Here is a 15,588-nt window from a genome sequence, read left to right as displayed (position 1 = left end):
CGCTAGCACTCGGAGAGATTGAGCGTGTGTTTCGCCGGGGATTTCCCGACGTTTTCTCAAGGTCCCGGCGATTGTCCCGGACGGGTTCCTGTTCGCGAGGCTCTCTGCCTCTCCTGACAATTCTTCTTTCTTCTCTGTCGGGAGAAAGGCTGTCGACCTCTATGGGCTCAGGTCTCCGACTTTTCTTGATCTTGTGTGGAGGAGAGTGCGAATAGGACCTCTGGCGACGGGATCTCTTCGGTGGAGACCGCGAAGAGGACGGTGAGCGTCGTCGGGTTCTCCTTGGCGGGGATCGCGAGGAGGAGGAGTGTGATCGACGGCGCCCCCGCGGGGGAGAGCGATGTCGCTGCGCCTTCTCCAATCTCTCGATCCGTTCGCTCTGACTTCGGATGAGGCGGGTCCGCTGCAGTTCTTTGAGGAGGACGAGGGCAGTGGTGTCGGTTCCTCCACGGGCGTCCGTTGCGTCCCGATTCTGCTCGTGACGGGTTCTCGGCCTCTCGAGAGAACGGGTGGAGGAGGACGCAGTCTGCCCGTCCCTGTGGTCAGCCTCGTGTTGGAGGCGAGCCAACTGCTGCTCGGGCTAGGTTTGGAGCTGCTCTTCACCATTGTTCTGAGGTTGGAGCTGCTCGGTCCGGTTGTCGAGAGCCTGCTCATCTCCATTGTTATGAGTCTGCTCGACGTGCTGAGGCTGCGGCCTTCTGGTGGATTGGGGGGTCCCATGACTTGGCCTCCCATTCCCCTCGGAAGTGTGTTGTCTTACCCCCCGTCGGTGTCGAGCCGGAGTGGACTCCTCGATCATTTCCGTGAGATGGAAAGGGTCGGGGGTTGGGACAATGACATTGTTGTTGTTGCTGGCCATGACGATCGTAGGATGGATTAGCTTTGATCTTTGTTTCTTAAAGAAGGGGGAGCTTACTTCCCACAGACGGTGCCACTGATCGTACCTGATCAGAAGAGTCGTCAAGGCCTGCTCGGATGCTGGGTCTTCGTGAAGTGAAGGGGGTGTACCTGCAAGGTACTCCGATGCCAAAGTGCGTAGAGGAGCAAAGGAGAGCAAGTACAAGCTAAGGTTAGAAGAGAATTGAATACCTGACCCTCTAATGAAAGAGGGTATTTATAGCCCCCAGCGCTGGGCCATGATCTCGCTATTTGGACTGGATGCCCAGGCCCAATTAGGAGACTGCCAGGTTTCCTGACCGGAAATATCGGAGCTGCGTGAGTGCCCTCTGTCCTGGTTAACCGCTCCGAAGTTCAAGGGAGACGCGGTCTTTCAGGGACCACGTGGACTCCGTAATATTAGGAGGGTTGAATATGAAAGAGCCCTGCGAGGAGCAGGGTCCTCGGCGAAGGGGTGCTCGCGGAGAGCACCTTGGCCGGCGGGGAGCATTACGCCGGGCATGATACAAGACGAGCATCCCAAACCCAGTTGTGGGGCTGTTAAGTGCCAAATTGTAGTTATTTTGTGTATGTAAATAGTGGCACTTATCAATGCTTTTTGTTAATACCGTTTGAATAATTCCCCGTTTTTGTGTAAATACGTATACTTTGTGAATAGATGTATTTTCATACACTTTTATACCGTTTGATAGTTTTGTTGTATTTTTGTAGGTATTCTTGCGTTTTTGGAGCCTGGAGGAATAAAGTGTCGAAGACACGGCTGCGAGAGCAAAGAGAAAATAATTCTGCTGTTCTGGTGCAGGGCGCTTCGCGCGCTATAGGGCGCGTCGCGCCCTCTTTGAGTTTGAAGAACAAAAGCTGGCAGAAATTAGGGCGCGTCGCGCGCTAGGGCGGTTTGGTAAATTTTTAAAGGGCGTGTCGCACTGAAGTAGGGCGCGTCGCGCCCACTGCGAAACTCAGTTTTGTATAAATAGTTAATAACAGATTTTTTAGGTTTTTTATCACCTCTTCTTGACAAGTTGAGCTCTGATCCATTTTTGGTAGTTTAGAGGTTGAGGAAACATCATTGGATGCTACACCATGTGGATTGATCATGGATCTGACTCGATTTCATTGTACCGGTGAGATCTTTCCAGTTCATCTTCTCTCTTCCCTTTGTTTCATTCCAATGGTGGGTGTTGTATGTATGTTTCTACTCTTATTGTATGTCTATTTGTGGATCTTGGGATCGTTTATATATTCGCTTTACAAATCATCATTGTTGTTGTTCTTGATCTTTTTGCTTAAATGCTCTGGATTTGTGTTGTTGCAGACATGGACACCATAGATCTTGATTAGGAATGATAACTGTTAGTTTCTGGGTTGCAGACATGGATTCAGGACTAACAATCTTAGTGGGTATCGAGTCTAATGCCTCCGTGTTGTTTGTGTCGGTGGAGAAATCGCTGATGTGAATAGTACGGTTGAGCTTTCGTCGGTGTTGCAGACATGGACACTGATGTGGCATCTCGAATGATGTCCGGTGATGTTGATGCGTATTGTGAGTGTCGAGCGATAGATCTTCAGATTTAAGTATTCGACGGGTAGAACTAAATGCAACTCCATAACTATTTCTCTTAGACTATTGAGATTGTTTATCTGCTTTTATTTACTTTTCCCGCATTTACCTTTCCGCACCCAATTCATGAAACTTAGAACGCGAGATAGTCGAACGGCAGTTCTTCTCACCGATCTCTGTGGACACGATAATTCCCGGATGAATACTTCCAAAACTTTTGTTGCTTGCCGCTTTACCGCTTCAACAGGGGCCAAGGGCGGTTTGGGCCTCTAAGGTTAAGTGGGCCGAAACTATAATGGGCCTAATCTTGGCCCAGTCCAGAACAACATCTTTATTCATAAATTAAATGTATTATTTGATTTAAAAAATGAGCTACCTAGCTCAAGATATAGACATTTTAGATTGGCTATTGTACAGTAACTTATAAAATAGAACAACCTATTTCATAGTATAAAATTACAAATTTTCCGGTATTATAACACTATAAGTCAGTTTTTAAAAAAAAATCCTAACTCTGTGAATTTAAAATAAGTCATTTTCAATAGTAAATCACAATCTCTTTTTTCTTTCTTCTCAACTCTTAATTTCCAATTTTTCTATAGTTAGTTTAACAGTTATCAAATTCTAATTTCCTCATTCAATTTTCAACTTATCAATTTTAGATAAATTAGACCATAGTCTCTGCATACAACAAAATCAAGAAAGAGATGTTTTAGAGTTTTAAGATGGGAGAATAAGATGATCAGGGCTCACAAATAGAGAGCAAGAGGTATGATTAGAATCACAAAACTAATAAAAATTATATGAAACTCATTCGTGTGATTTGAGACATAAGATATATGATTTGAGTCATATGATTCGAGTCGCACAAAAATTGGTGATTTAAATCATAGGCCCGAAGACAAACAGGAAGTTATTCAGATCAGTGTGATTTGAATCATACATTCTTGTGATTCTTATCTTAGTATTGTGATTCGAATCATGAAGTCTTTTGATTTAAATCATGAAAACTGGAAAATGGTTTCTCTAAGTTATCCATGAGTCTAATTCAAGTCAGACAAATTGTGCGATTAGAATCACGCTAGCAGAATCTCAATTTTACAAAATTTCAAAGTATTTTGAGATTATACTATAGTCATGACTTGAATCATTCTCAAATATAATTTTTTACTCAAAAACTCAATAAATTAATTTCAATCATATTGCTTAAACTTAAACCATACTTTTTGATTTATGCATAATAAAACGAATTTGAAAATCAATCCAAAAATTTGCAATTGATAAGGAGACTCAATGACAAAAACAATTAAAACTAAAAAGATTAAAAAGCAAGCAATCAAAAATATAACCCTTATTAAAGTATTAGAGACATGCAATGCAACTCTAAATCTCTTTCATTACTCTCCATTCTACAAATTCCTTGAAGTTATTTGGCAATGAAGCCAACTCAGAGTACTTGACTAAAATAACATACTTAGCATCCATTTGTTCTTGTCTTTACCCTTCAAACTTTCTTTCAATGTCATACATTTAAGACTTCACTTTTTTGTGTTCTTGCTCAAGTTTCTTTTTACGAGAATTACTATGCATTACAAAAACCATTATCAACTTAATTTATGGTTTTATAATTTTGAGAAATGGTTTTTTATTTTCATGTTAATCCCTCTGTCCCAAAAGTAATTACATTTGGAAAAAAAAACTGTCCTAAAATATTTGTCACTTTACATTACCAATGCAATTTTTTTTTCAATTGTACCCTCTAATAAATATCCTTAATTTATTGTTTTCTCACTTAAAATTAATGTTATTTCAAATACACCAATAATTAATCAGGATATTTTAGTAAAATCAACCTTCTCTCTTTCATTTATTACTGTTTCTTAATCTGTGTGAAGTGGGTTATTGCGACAAATAATTTAGAATGGAAGGAGTACCTCTTAACATTACTAAAAAACTTTGTTTTCATGCGGAATTTCCTAGAAATAATGATGAAAGAATCAAACGAATCTTGATGATCTTTGAGAATTTTGGGATCAAGCACAGATGTTCATCCTTAAATGTTTGTAGCTAGTTGAACATTCATATAGCTTGATGAACACTCAATAATGCATACTAACACATTTTCCTATGAAAAAATATTCAAATGATCAAGACTTGATTTGGTTCAAAGTGTGAATAGGAATTAGTTTAAATATAATTATTTAGTGTAATTACCGATATAGCCCTGTAATCTTTATATATACGAGAAATAATAATGAGAAAAATATCAAGCCAAGAATTGTTGACATGGTATCAGTAGGTTTTTGATCAAACCTGTGAGTTTTAGGTTAATCTTGGCTTTATTCAGCGACACCCCACTGGGTCGCTCTTGAAATCGTCTCGGTAGATCTCGTTTCTCGGTAATTGAAATCATCTCGGTTCTCGGTAATCTCTTCCAAGATTGCGATTCTAATCTCGGGTGCTTACAAATCGTGTTTGCTTTGATCGTGTTATCGTATCGGTGTCGGCAAGTATTCTGAATTAGGGTTTTGACTCGGTGTCGGCAAGTATTCTGAATTAGGGTTTTGACTCGGTGTCGGCAAGTATTCTGAATTAGGGTTTTGACTTGGTGTCGGCAAGTATTTTCTTCAGTGTTCCGTTGGTGTTTCTTGTTACATTAACAAAATTGTTCTTAAGAAATCTATGATATTATGGCTTCCGAAGAAGAGATAGATCATATTTGTGTTCATTTTACCGGAAAGAATTATCTTGTTTGGGAATTTCAGTTTCGGATGTATGTCAAAGGGAAAGGATTATGGAGTCACTTGGACGATGTCTCTTTGGCACCGTTAGAGACAACTGGCTTAGATGCATGGGAAATAGAAGATGCTCAGATTATCACTTGGATTCTCGGTACTATTGATCCTCACATGATTAATAATTTGCGATCTTTTTCCACTGCCCAAGAAATGTGGAACTACTTGAAGCGTCACTCTGCGATTATACATGTTGATGTTCCCAAGAGTTCTCTCGCGGATGTCCAAGAGGTCTACAATACTAGTAGGCGAGATCAATTTCTCATGAAGCTTCGTGAAGAATTTGAGGTTGTCAGAGGTGCTTTGCTGAATAGGAATCCTGTTCCTTCTTTGGATACATGTGTTGGTGAACTTCTCAGAGAGGAACAACGTCTTGCTACTCAAGGATCCATGTCTCACGATGTTGTCAATTCTGAGTCTGCTATGTTTGCATATGCTCCTCGGAGTAGAGGTAAAGGTCGTGATATTCGACATGTCCAATGTTTCTCTTGCAAACAATTTGGACATTTTGCTCAGAGTTGCAGTAAGAAGTTTTGTAATTATTGCAAGCAGCGGGGCCATATTATCTCTGATTGTCCCACCTGTCCTCCACGATCAGCACAACGTTCGGTGCAAGCATTTCCTGCAAGTACAAGCTCTGCAATTGGTCCTTCCATCACCAATCCATCTAATGGTGGTGCTCTTCAACCTGAAATAATCCAACAGATGGTACTTTCCGCTCTTTCAACCTTGGGAATTCAGGGTAAGTCTTCGAATGTTTCCTGCCCGTGGTTTCTTGATTCTGGTGCATCCAATCACATGACAGCCTCTTCTGAATACTTGCACAATTTACATTCTTACCATGGTAATTAGAAAATTCAAATTGCGGATGGTAATGCTCTCTCTATCACGAATGTTGGTGACCTCAACTCTGAGTTTCGGGATGTGTTTGTAGCACCTGGACTTGCTTCCAATTTATTATTTGTTGGTCAATTGGTTGATAATAATTGTAATGTAAATTTTTCTCGTGATGGTTGCCTTGTGCAGGAACAGGTGTCGGGGAAGGTGGTTGCGAAGGGGCCTAAAGTGGGAAGATTGTTTCCACTTCAGTTTATTTCTAGTCATTTATCTCTTGTTTGTAATAATGTCTTGAATTCTTATGAGGATTGGCATAGAAAATTGGGTCATCCTAACTCTGCTGTTTTATCTCATTTACTTAAAAATGGTTTATTGGGAAATAAAAATGTTGTTTCTAATGCCTCTCTTTCATGTTCTGTTTGCAAATTAGCTAAAAGTAAAACACTTCCTTTTCCGTCTGGTGCTTATCGGGCTTCCTCTTGTTTTGAAATGATTCATAGTGATGTATGGGGTATGTCTCCTGTAGTTTCTCATGCTCGCTATAAATATTTTGTCACATTTATTGATGATTATAGTCGTTTTACTTGGATATATTTTCTTTGGTCTAAATCTGAAGTGTTTTCTATGTTTAAGAAATTTCTGACATATGTTGAAACTCAATTTCATGAAAATGTTAAAAAATTTTGCTCTGATTCTGGTGGTGAGTACATGTCTCGTGAGTTTCAAGAATTTCTTCAACAAAAAGGTATTTTGTCTCAACGATCTTGTCCCAATACCCCCCAACAAAATGGGATGGCAGAACGCAAGAATCGTCATTTGCTTGATATGACCCGCACTTTACTTCTTCAAGCTTCTGTACCACCCCGATTTTGGGTGGAGGCTCTTTCCACAGCTGTCTTCTTGATCAATCGTCTTCCTTCTACGGTTATTGATCTCGATTCTCCTTTTTTTCGTCTTTTTAAAATTCAGCCTAATTATAATGATTTACATACTTTTGGATGTGTTTGTTTTGTTCACTTACCTCCATTTGAAAGGCATAAGCTTGGAGTGCAGTCTGTTCAATGTGCGTTTATGGGGTATAGTCACTCTCATAAGGGATTTGTGTGTTATGATGTCACTAATCATCGTTTTCGCATTTCTAGGAATGTGACATTTTTTGATAATCAGTTTATGTTTCCATGTGTTTCTCCTGACATGAATGATATTGTTACTCTTCCTAAGTTTTCTATTATGCCTCAATCTATAGAACGCTATAAACCAGGTCATGTATATGTCAGAAAACACAAACAGCAGGTTCCCACACCCCTTCCCGACGCTGAACCGCCACCTGATCCTGTAACGGTTGAACCACGACGTTCTGGTCGAATATCTCGAGCACCAGATAGATATTCACCAGACAGGTATGATTCCTCACATACTTCTCTGACAACCACACTCTCTAGCATATCTATTCCTACTTGTTATTCACAGACTGTTAAAGATGTACGTTGGATAAAAGCAATGAATGAAGAACTTCAAGCTCTTCAAGAGAATTTCACATGGGATATTGTCTCTTGTCCTCCTGATGTTAAACCCATTGGCTGCAAATGGGTGTATTCTGTGAAATTGAATTCTGATGGGTCCCTCAACCGTTTCAAGGCTCGCTTGGTTGCCTTAGGAAACAAGCAGGAATATGGAATTGATTATGATGAGACATTTGCACCGGTTGCCAAAATGACATCTGTTCGTACGATACTCTCTATAGTTGCTTCTAACGGGTGGGCTCTTCATCAATTAGATGTGAAAAATGCTTTTCTTCATGGTGACCTGGCGGAAGATATTTATATGACTCCTCCTCAAGGTTTATTTCCGTCATCTAAGGGTGTGTGCAAGCTCAAACGCTCCTTATACGGTTTGAAACAAGCGCCTAGAGAATGGTATGAAAAATTTCGCTCCACTCTACTTGGGTTTTCCTTTACTCAGAGTCAGTACGATTCTTCTCTATTTATTCATAGAACATCTACTGGAATTGTCCTACTTCTTTTGTATGTTGATGATATGATTATTACTGGTTCTGATCATGCTTCCATTCAAAGCCTTAAACAGCAGTTACAAGCAGCGTTTCATATGAAAGATCTTGGTAATTTGCATTATTTTCTTGGTCTTGAGGTTCATTCTACATCCAAGGGCATATTCCTCCATCAACACAAGTATGCCACAGATTTAATTTCTATGGCTGGTCTGCAATCGGCTAATCCAGTGGATACTCCTCTTGAGGTTAATGTTAAATATCATCGTGATGATGGTGATCTGTTGCATGATCCCTTATTGTATTGTCAACTCGTGGGTAGCCTTAATTACTTGACTATTACTCGCCCTGACATATCATTTGTTGTTCAACAAGTAAGTCAATTCATGCACTCTCCTCGCCACCTTCACTTAGCAGCAGTTCGTCGTATAATTCGTTACTTGAAGGGAAGCTCTCATCGTGGTTTATTCTTTCCTACTGGAGTTCCTCCTAAATTGAGTGCTTATAGTGATGCCGATTGGGCAGGGTGCCCTGATACTCGACGATTTGTCACTGGTTGGTGCATGTTTCTTGGCTCTTCATTGATCTCATGGAAAAGTAAGAAACAAGCGAGAGTCTCTAAATCTTCTACTGAATCTGAGTATCGTGCCATGTCTGCTGCTTGTTCTGAAATAATTTGGCTTTGTGGTCTTTTGGATGAACTTGGATTTCCTCAAATAGAGCCCACTTCACTTTATGCTGACAATACAAGTGTCATCCAAATTGTTGCGAATCCTGTTTTTCATGAACGCACCAAACATATTGAAGTTGATTGTCACTCAATCCGTGACGCTTATGATGACAGAATAATATCACTTCCTCATGTCAGTACTCAGTTGCAGATTGCAGATATTCTTACCAAGGTTGTTCCGCGTCCACGTCATCAGTTTCTTGTTAGCAAATTGATGCTCATTGACAAGCAGCATCAATTTGAGGGGGGATGTGAATAGAAATTAGTTTAAATATAATTATTTAGTGTAATTACCGATATAGCCCAGTAATCTTTATATATACGAGAAATAATAATGAGAAAAGTATTAAGCCAAGAATTGTTGACACAAAGATAGTGATGAAGTGTGGGTAATGAAAGTACAGTACATAATGGTTAATCAGAGGTGAAAATCACATGTAATCTTGAAAATACAACTGACTATACCAGCTGAGAGAGAGTTATAGTACTTTTTCCACCAATCTAAGAATTCATGTCTTACAGTTACACCATGAATAGGCTTGTAAGAATTCAGCACAAAATTCTTTCTTTTAAGATGCTTGAGAAATCCTCTACAATCCTAAAGAAGGGAGCATGAGTTCCTTAGCATAAAAAAATAGTGTGGCAAACAAACAGTTTTCAACAGGTTCGATGTTGTCGTCTGCAGAGAATCCATTAGACATGGAAGAGATGTGTTTTGAGTTTAAAGTTAAATGAAAACAAAGAAGTCAGCAACTAACGCACTTTTGAGAAACACTTAAGAAAGAATACAAATAGTTGTTGGTACTGGTAGGTACCAGTACCCAAATGGACAAAATCGCGTCTCAGGGGAGGTAACCGCCAAATCGGTTCATGCGTTCCTTTCAAACAAATTTCTACATTTAAACTTCAAAAGTTGAAATTTGGGAGAAATATGTTGAAGGGACAAATTAATTTGTATTTTAAATGTTAAATAAAAACATAACATCTAATATACTAAGATTAGTTTATAGTTCGTAGTAGTTTGCTACTATCATTATTTCATAATCCACTATCGACCACCCTAAAAAAAATCTAAGTGGACAAAAAATAACTAACCAAATCCATTTTTATTGATGCTATTGGTGATAGTGTATTACAATTTTACACTTTTTTGCATATTTGTTTCAATGAAAGGCTTGTTATTGCTTACCATCTAAGGTAGTGTTTAACTTGATGAGGGACTGTGAACAGATATTAGACCTTCCAACCTTGCAAAGAGAGGATCAGAGTGGTTTTGTTTCCCTTCCATGAATTTGTTGCTAATCCGAATCCTTAGTGGCCTCATGGTAGATGCCTGAATTTGTGGACAACCTCTTAGTTGAAGTTCTTTCAAGCTTGGCATAATCTCGTGCAAATTTTCCGGCAGGGAATTCAACTTCTGACAGTAGTTGATGGTTAACAAGTTAAGCTTTGGGGCTGCAAATCCTCCCTTAGGAAAAGATGTGAAATTTGGACAATGCCTTATGCACATGGAGTTAAGGGATTTGAAATTCGGAGGAGTAGCATCTGGTGCTGAAACAGTAGTGAGTGCTTCCAGATTTTTGCATCCCCAAATATCAAGAGATTTGAGGTTTGGGAAAAGATCTAATGGCAAGAACATGAGTGAGTCACAGCTATCGATCAAGTACAAAGATGTAAGTGTTTGGTGGTACCAAGGCGCATGCACACGGAATTCTAGTTTTTGACAATTCTGAATGTTGAGCACGCGCAGACTTGGAGCTTTGGGAAGTGGACAAAGCAAACGTTTGCAATCTCTGATGACAAGTAATGTCAAAGACGGGAGACTACTTGGTAAATTCCCGGTCAGTTTGGGACAGTTTTCGATATAAAACTCTCTAAGATGACAGAAAGCTCTGGTGCCTACATTGTCTGCATCAGGACACCAATTCTCCCATGTTGACAGAGACTCAATCCTTAGAATTTCTAGTGCAGGAAAGAAATCAGTACTGACAGAAGTTCTATTTCCGTAAAACTCAGATCCTACACTCATTACTCCTCCAAATTTTATAATCTGAAGCTCTTTCAACATTGGAAGTTGACCTAGTGGAGGCAATTTGTAGCAGTATTTACATCCTTTAAGCTTTAAGGAAACCATGTTGCAAAAGTAGTAGTCCCCTAACCAATCTGGAAATTCTGTGCCTGGATAGTCATAGATTTCAAGCTCCTTCAAATTTGTGTGTGGTTGAAGGCTGTCCAATATGGTCTTCTCATGCTGTGAGTTATCGGTATCACCGTCTCCACCCCAATCCAAAGACAGTTTTTCAAGGCCATGTTTTTCCTTCAATTTTGCCTCCTCAGAATCCTTATAAGCGACAACGTGTTCAATGCCATGAATGAACAAAGATCCATGTAAACTGCAAAGCTCTCCCAACTCACTAATGGAAGATCCATGATTTTCACCAACAAAAAAGTCGCTCAACTTTTGGAGGTTTTTCAGTTCACTGATTTGCAATGGCATCCACTTCAAACAAGTGCCTGTAATATCCAAGTATCGCAAGTTGACAAGTTTATGAATATCTTTTGGCAATTCTTTAAGATTATAACATCCAACTAGCTTGAGTGTTTGTAAATTGTACAAACTGCAAATGGAGTCAGGCAACTTTATAATCTCGGTGTCGGACACTTCTAGAGAGCGCAGATGTTTTAGTTCACCTATTGAATCAGGTAAACTATAGAAATAAGCACCTACCAAGGTTAACACCCTCAAGTACCGTAACTTTGTCAACAGATCATTTGGCATGTCATTGAACAAATCTATGGATGTACCTATTGTTCTTATTTGCATAAAAGTACGTAGGCGATTCGCTTTGCCAACATCTTTCAGGTTTACATAGGAGGAACAATGTGAAATAATGTGAGACAAATAATGAGTTCTTTCCATTACTTGATCAGAATTGTTATCTTCTATTCTCACAGAAAATGTTCCAGATACAAATTGAGCCAAGTCATTTATAAGATGATGCATTAGGAAACATGACTTTCCACTTCTCGATTGGTAGAAAAACGATCTGGATACTAATTCACAAAAATACTCATCCCCAACTTCTTCAATTCTTCTATGTCTTTTTGACTGGTGTAGCAACCCTTCTGCCATCCACAACAAAACTAGCTTCTCCTTTTCAAATTCGTAATCTTTCGGAAAAATCGCACAATAAGCGAAACATCTCTTTAAATGAGAAGGGAGATAGTGGTAACTTAATCTCAAAGCTGGAAGAATATGACTTTCATGTTCTTGTAGATCCCATATCTCACTGTTGAGTACTTTATGCCATTCTTGTGTATCACTTTTTGACCTCAAAAGTCCTGCAAGTGTCTTCACAGCCAAAGGCAATCCTTTGCACTTTCTAACTATTTCTCTTCCTACTCTTTCCACACTTCGACGAACATCTGAATCCTTATGGCTATTACCAAAAGCATGGTTTGAAAAGAGCTCCCAACAATCTTCATTGGACAATTCAGTTAGATTATAAGGCGGAAAAGTCTGCATTATCGACGCAACATTCCCACTTCGAGTTGTTACAATAATCTTACTTCCGTTAGCCCCTCCGTGCTTAAATGGACTCCTGAACTTGTCCCAGTTCTCATAGTTTTCGTCCCAAACATCATCCAAAACAAACAAAAACTTTTTCTTCTGTATATACATTTTCAGATTCCGCTGAAGCGAATTCAAGTCCTCGACATCACAGCTACACGAAGTGACAACCTCCAACAGATTCTTTGTGATCTTGCAGATATCAAATTCTTCAGAAACATAAATCCAGGCTTTGAGATCAAACTCCTTCTGTACCCTATCATCATTATATACTAATTGAGCTAAGGTAGTTTTTCCAATCCCTCCCATACCAACAATGGGAATGACACCAAGTTTCTCATCATCAACATCATGTGACGACAATAACAACTTAACTAATACATCTTTATCATTATCCCTTCCATACACATCACATGCTTCAACCACAGATGAAGTTGGTGTCTTATGTGTCACTTTCATTTCCTTACCAACCTTCAAATCAAGTAACTCTTTCAATTTTATAACAAACTCTAATCTTTCATAAACATCTTCTATCTTGTGTTCAACCTCTTTATCATGAAAAACTGTTGTAGGAGAATGAAACATGTTTACCTCTTGTGGCTTCATTTTTTCAGTAGTGAAGATCTCATCAAGTAAATCATCAGCATCAAAAGCAACATCTTTAAGTTCCTCAAGCCATTCCTTCACAGCTTCATTTTTCATTTGCTTTTCTTCTGCATCATTGAGCACAGCATGGACTGACAGCAAAATGATCTTCAATCTTTTCAGCAAATTCTCACTTTTATTCTTCTTAAAGAAGTTTACAACCTCAGAAGAAGCTATCCTTTCAAGCAACACATTGAAAACAGCTCCCATGAAAGGTCCAGCAATAACTTCCAGAGCCATGGAGTGAAATTTTTGAACAAATATTTTTTTCACTAAATGACTTAAAATTGTACAATGGTTAGAACATTGAGTAGACTACACAGATAAAGATAAACCTGGTCAACTAATACAGCCGACAAGCAATACATATAAAATGAATAAGATTACATAAATTTAAATAGCCATCATAATAATTACAATAAAATAAAATAAATATATAACTACTAAATTAAATATAAATTTCATTATTTCAATTTATTAACCGATGAAAAATTTTCTTTAAAACTTAATTCTACTACTCACTTTAAAAAAGTGAAGGAAAAAAAAAAGACTTGATGTTGTCTCTGAGATGGTCTTCAAATTAAAGAATATATTCTATGATAGAGAATATAAAATTTTGTTTATATTTTTAATTGGTGAATCACATTTCTTCTCTATCAATAATTTCAACTAGAAGCTATTAAGAGTTTTATTATTGGATAGTGCATATAAATTTCTAGCCTTAAGGTTTTAGTTACTTTGGATAATTTAGATTATATTGAAGTAGAATTTATAGTTTACGAGTGAATAAGAGTATGCACTTAATAATCAAAGCTCAAACCCTAACTAACTCAATTAGTAGTGAGGGTAATTTTGCAATTTTGTGTATTTGTGTGTGCATATTTTTTATGTATGAATAAAGATTGTATAATAAATATGAGGTGTGCTATGTTGACACCGGATAATCCTTACACCGTATATACACCGTATTTTTTTTCAAACATTTTACTATGGCACAACAACCAAAGCAAGAAAAGAAATATTAAAAAAATACAAAGCTGCATGTAACCGTATAGAAAGACGGTGTTGGTGTATGTTTTAGTGTCAACATATCATTTCTGAATAAATATACATGTATATGTGTACGTGAGCATGAGTGTTACAAAAGTTAATAAATATTAAATCTTATCTAAAAGAGGTTGAGGATTAATGAAATGTACTTGACAATTTAGTCCAGATCATTAAATTTTTCATGTTTGAAAGTCTTGACAAAAATAATAAAAATGATTGAAAGATAATTATTTTACTACATGAGGAATCAAAAGACTTTTCTATCCAAAAAAAATTGGATTTGTTATTCCTATTATGAGAATTTAAAATACACCTGTCGTATAATAAATTTAATTAGAATTAGGTCAAATTTTAAATCTAAAATTGAGATTTTCAATGAATGTGTTGTGTTTTTAAATGTTCAATTCTATTTGTAAATACTTTACAAATTTCATACTATGAGTCATAGCGAAATAAGAGAAATGAGACAGATTGAGGCATGAGAAAAAGAAATAAGAGAAATGAGACAGATTGAGGCATGAGAAAGATATCTACTATCTACCCAATACTATAATGTTGCCCAAACTTCCTATTTTACCCTTTCATCCAAAAAAATTTACACTGTAAAAAGGCTATCTAAGTAATTAACAAAAGAAAAATTCAACTATGCCAATTGTATTATTCTCATTGGTCTATTCCAAAAATTATGTACTAACATTTGGATTATAGTGCAAATGTAGTTTCCCTCCCAAAATATTGATACCCCACTCCTCTGCAAAAGGGACAAAGCCAAAGAATAGCACACACTGCTCCTCTCTGTTTACCGGAAGCATCACCTTGAACAAGGCCTTCATCTGCCGTTTCCAGAAATCGGTAGCGTTTTCCCTTCCTCAGGTATGAATGCTCCAAACAACTCATAGCTTTCCTTTGCCCGTTTAAATCGTTTCTTCATCTTTCTTCTTTCTCCAAACAACATATAGTTGAGCACCGCCTTTGTCCGCGAATGACTTGAGATAGAATATCGCATTCTTTCTCCAAAACTAATTTTTGTTTTATTTCTTCTGATCTGTAATGATTCTTATGTTTTATGTCTGAAATGCTCATTATTTTTGATTTCTTCTGATCTGAAATGCTATTTTTCTCTCATTTTATGCTCTGAAATGCTCTGATCTAGAAATATGTCAAAAAACTATGATCTAAAATTCTTTCTTTTATCTCTGTTATGTTATACTTTCCATCTATAGCAGAAAATATGTCAAGACCTCCCATTTTGATTAAAGATTTGGTAAAAGGAAATCAAGTCTGGAAAATGCACATTAGGGTGGTTGATGTGTGGGTTGTTATTGAGAAAAATGGGAACCAACACCTTGAAGCAGTTATTCAAGATATAAAGGTTGCATTTTTTCCAACTTTTTAACATTTCCTGAACTTTTCTGCCTTTATGATGGTGGCTTTGCAGTTTTTAGTGTGAAAGATATCACTATGACACTTATCACAATGTGCATCTTTTTAACACTG

General features: G+C 37.8%; 1 protein-coding gene across 1 annotated transcript; it reads right to left on the bottom strand.

The window, feature by feature from the left end:
• Positions 1-8,690: 8,690 nt before the first annotated feature.
• Positions 8,691-13,385, bottom strand: LOC131595862 (putative disease resistance RPP13-like protein 1). Its single transcript, XM_058868366.1, has one exon. The coding sequence runs from the start codon at positions 13,279-13,281 to the stop codon at positions 10,030-10,032; it is 3,252 nt and encodes a 1,083-aa protein (XP_058724349.1). The 5' UTR covers positions 13,282-13,385; the 3' UTR covers positions 8,691-10,029.
• Between the last annotated feature and the right edge of the window lie 2,203 nt (positions 13,386-15,588).

This window comes from Vicia villosa, linkage group LG4 (genome assembly GCF_029867415.1).
Source record: "Vicia villosa cultivar HV-30 ecotype Madison, WI linkage group LG4, Vvil1.0, whole genome shotgun sequence".
In the NCBI taxonomy this organism is placed as follows: Eukaryota; Viridiplantae; Streptophyta; class Magnoliopsida; order Fabales; family Fabaceae; genus Vicia; species Vicia villosa.
This window is presented reverse-complemented; position numbering and strand designations above follow the sequence as displayed.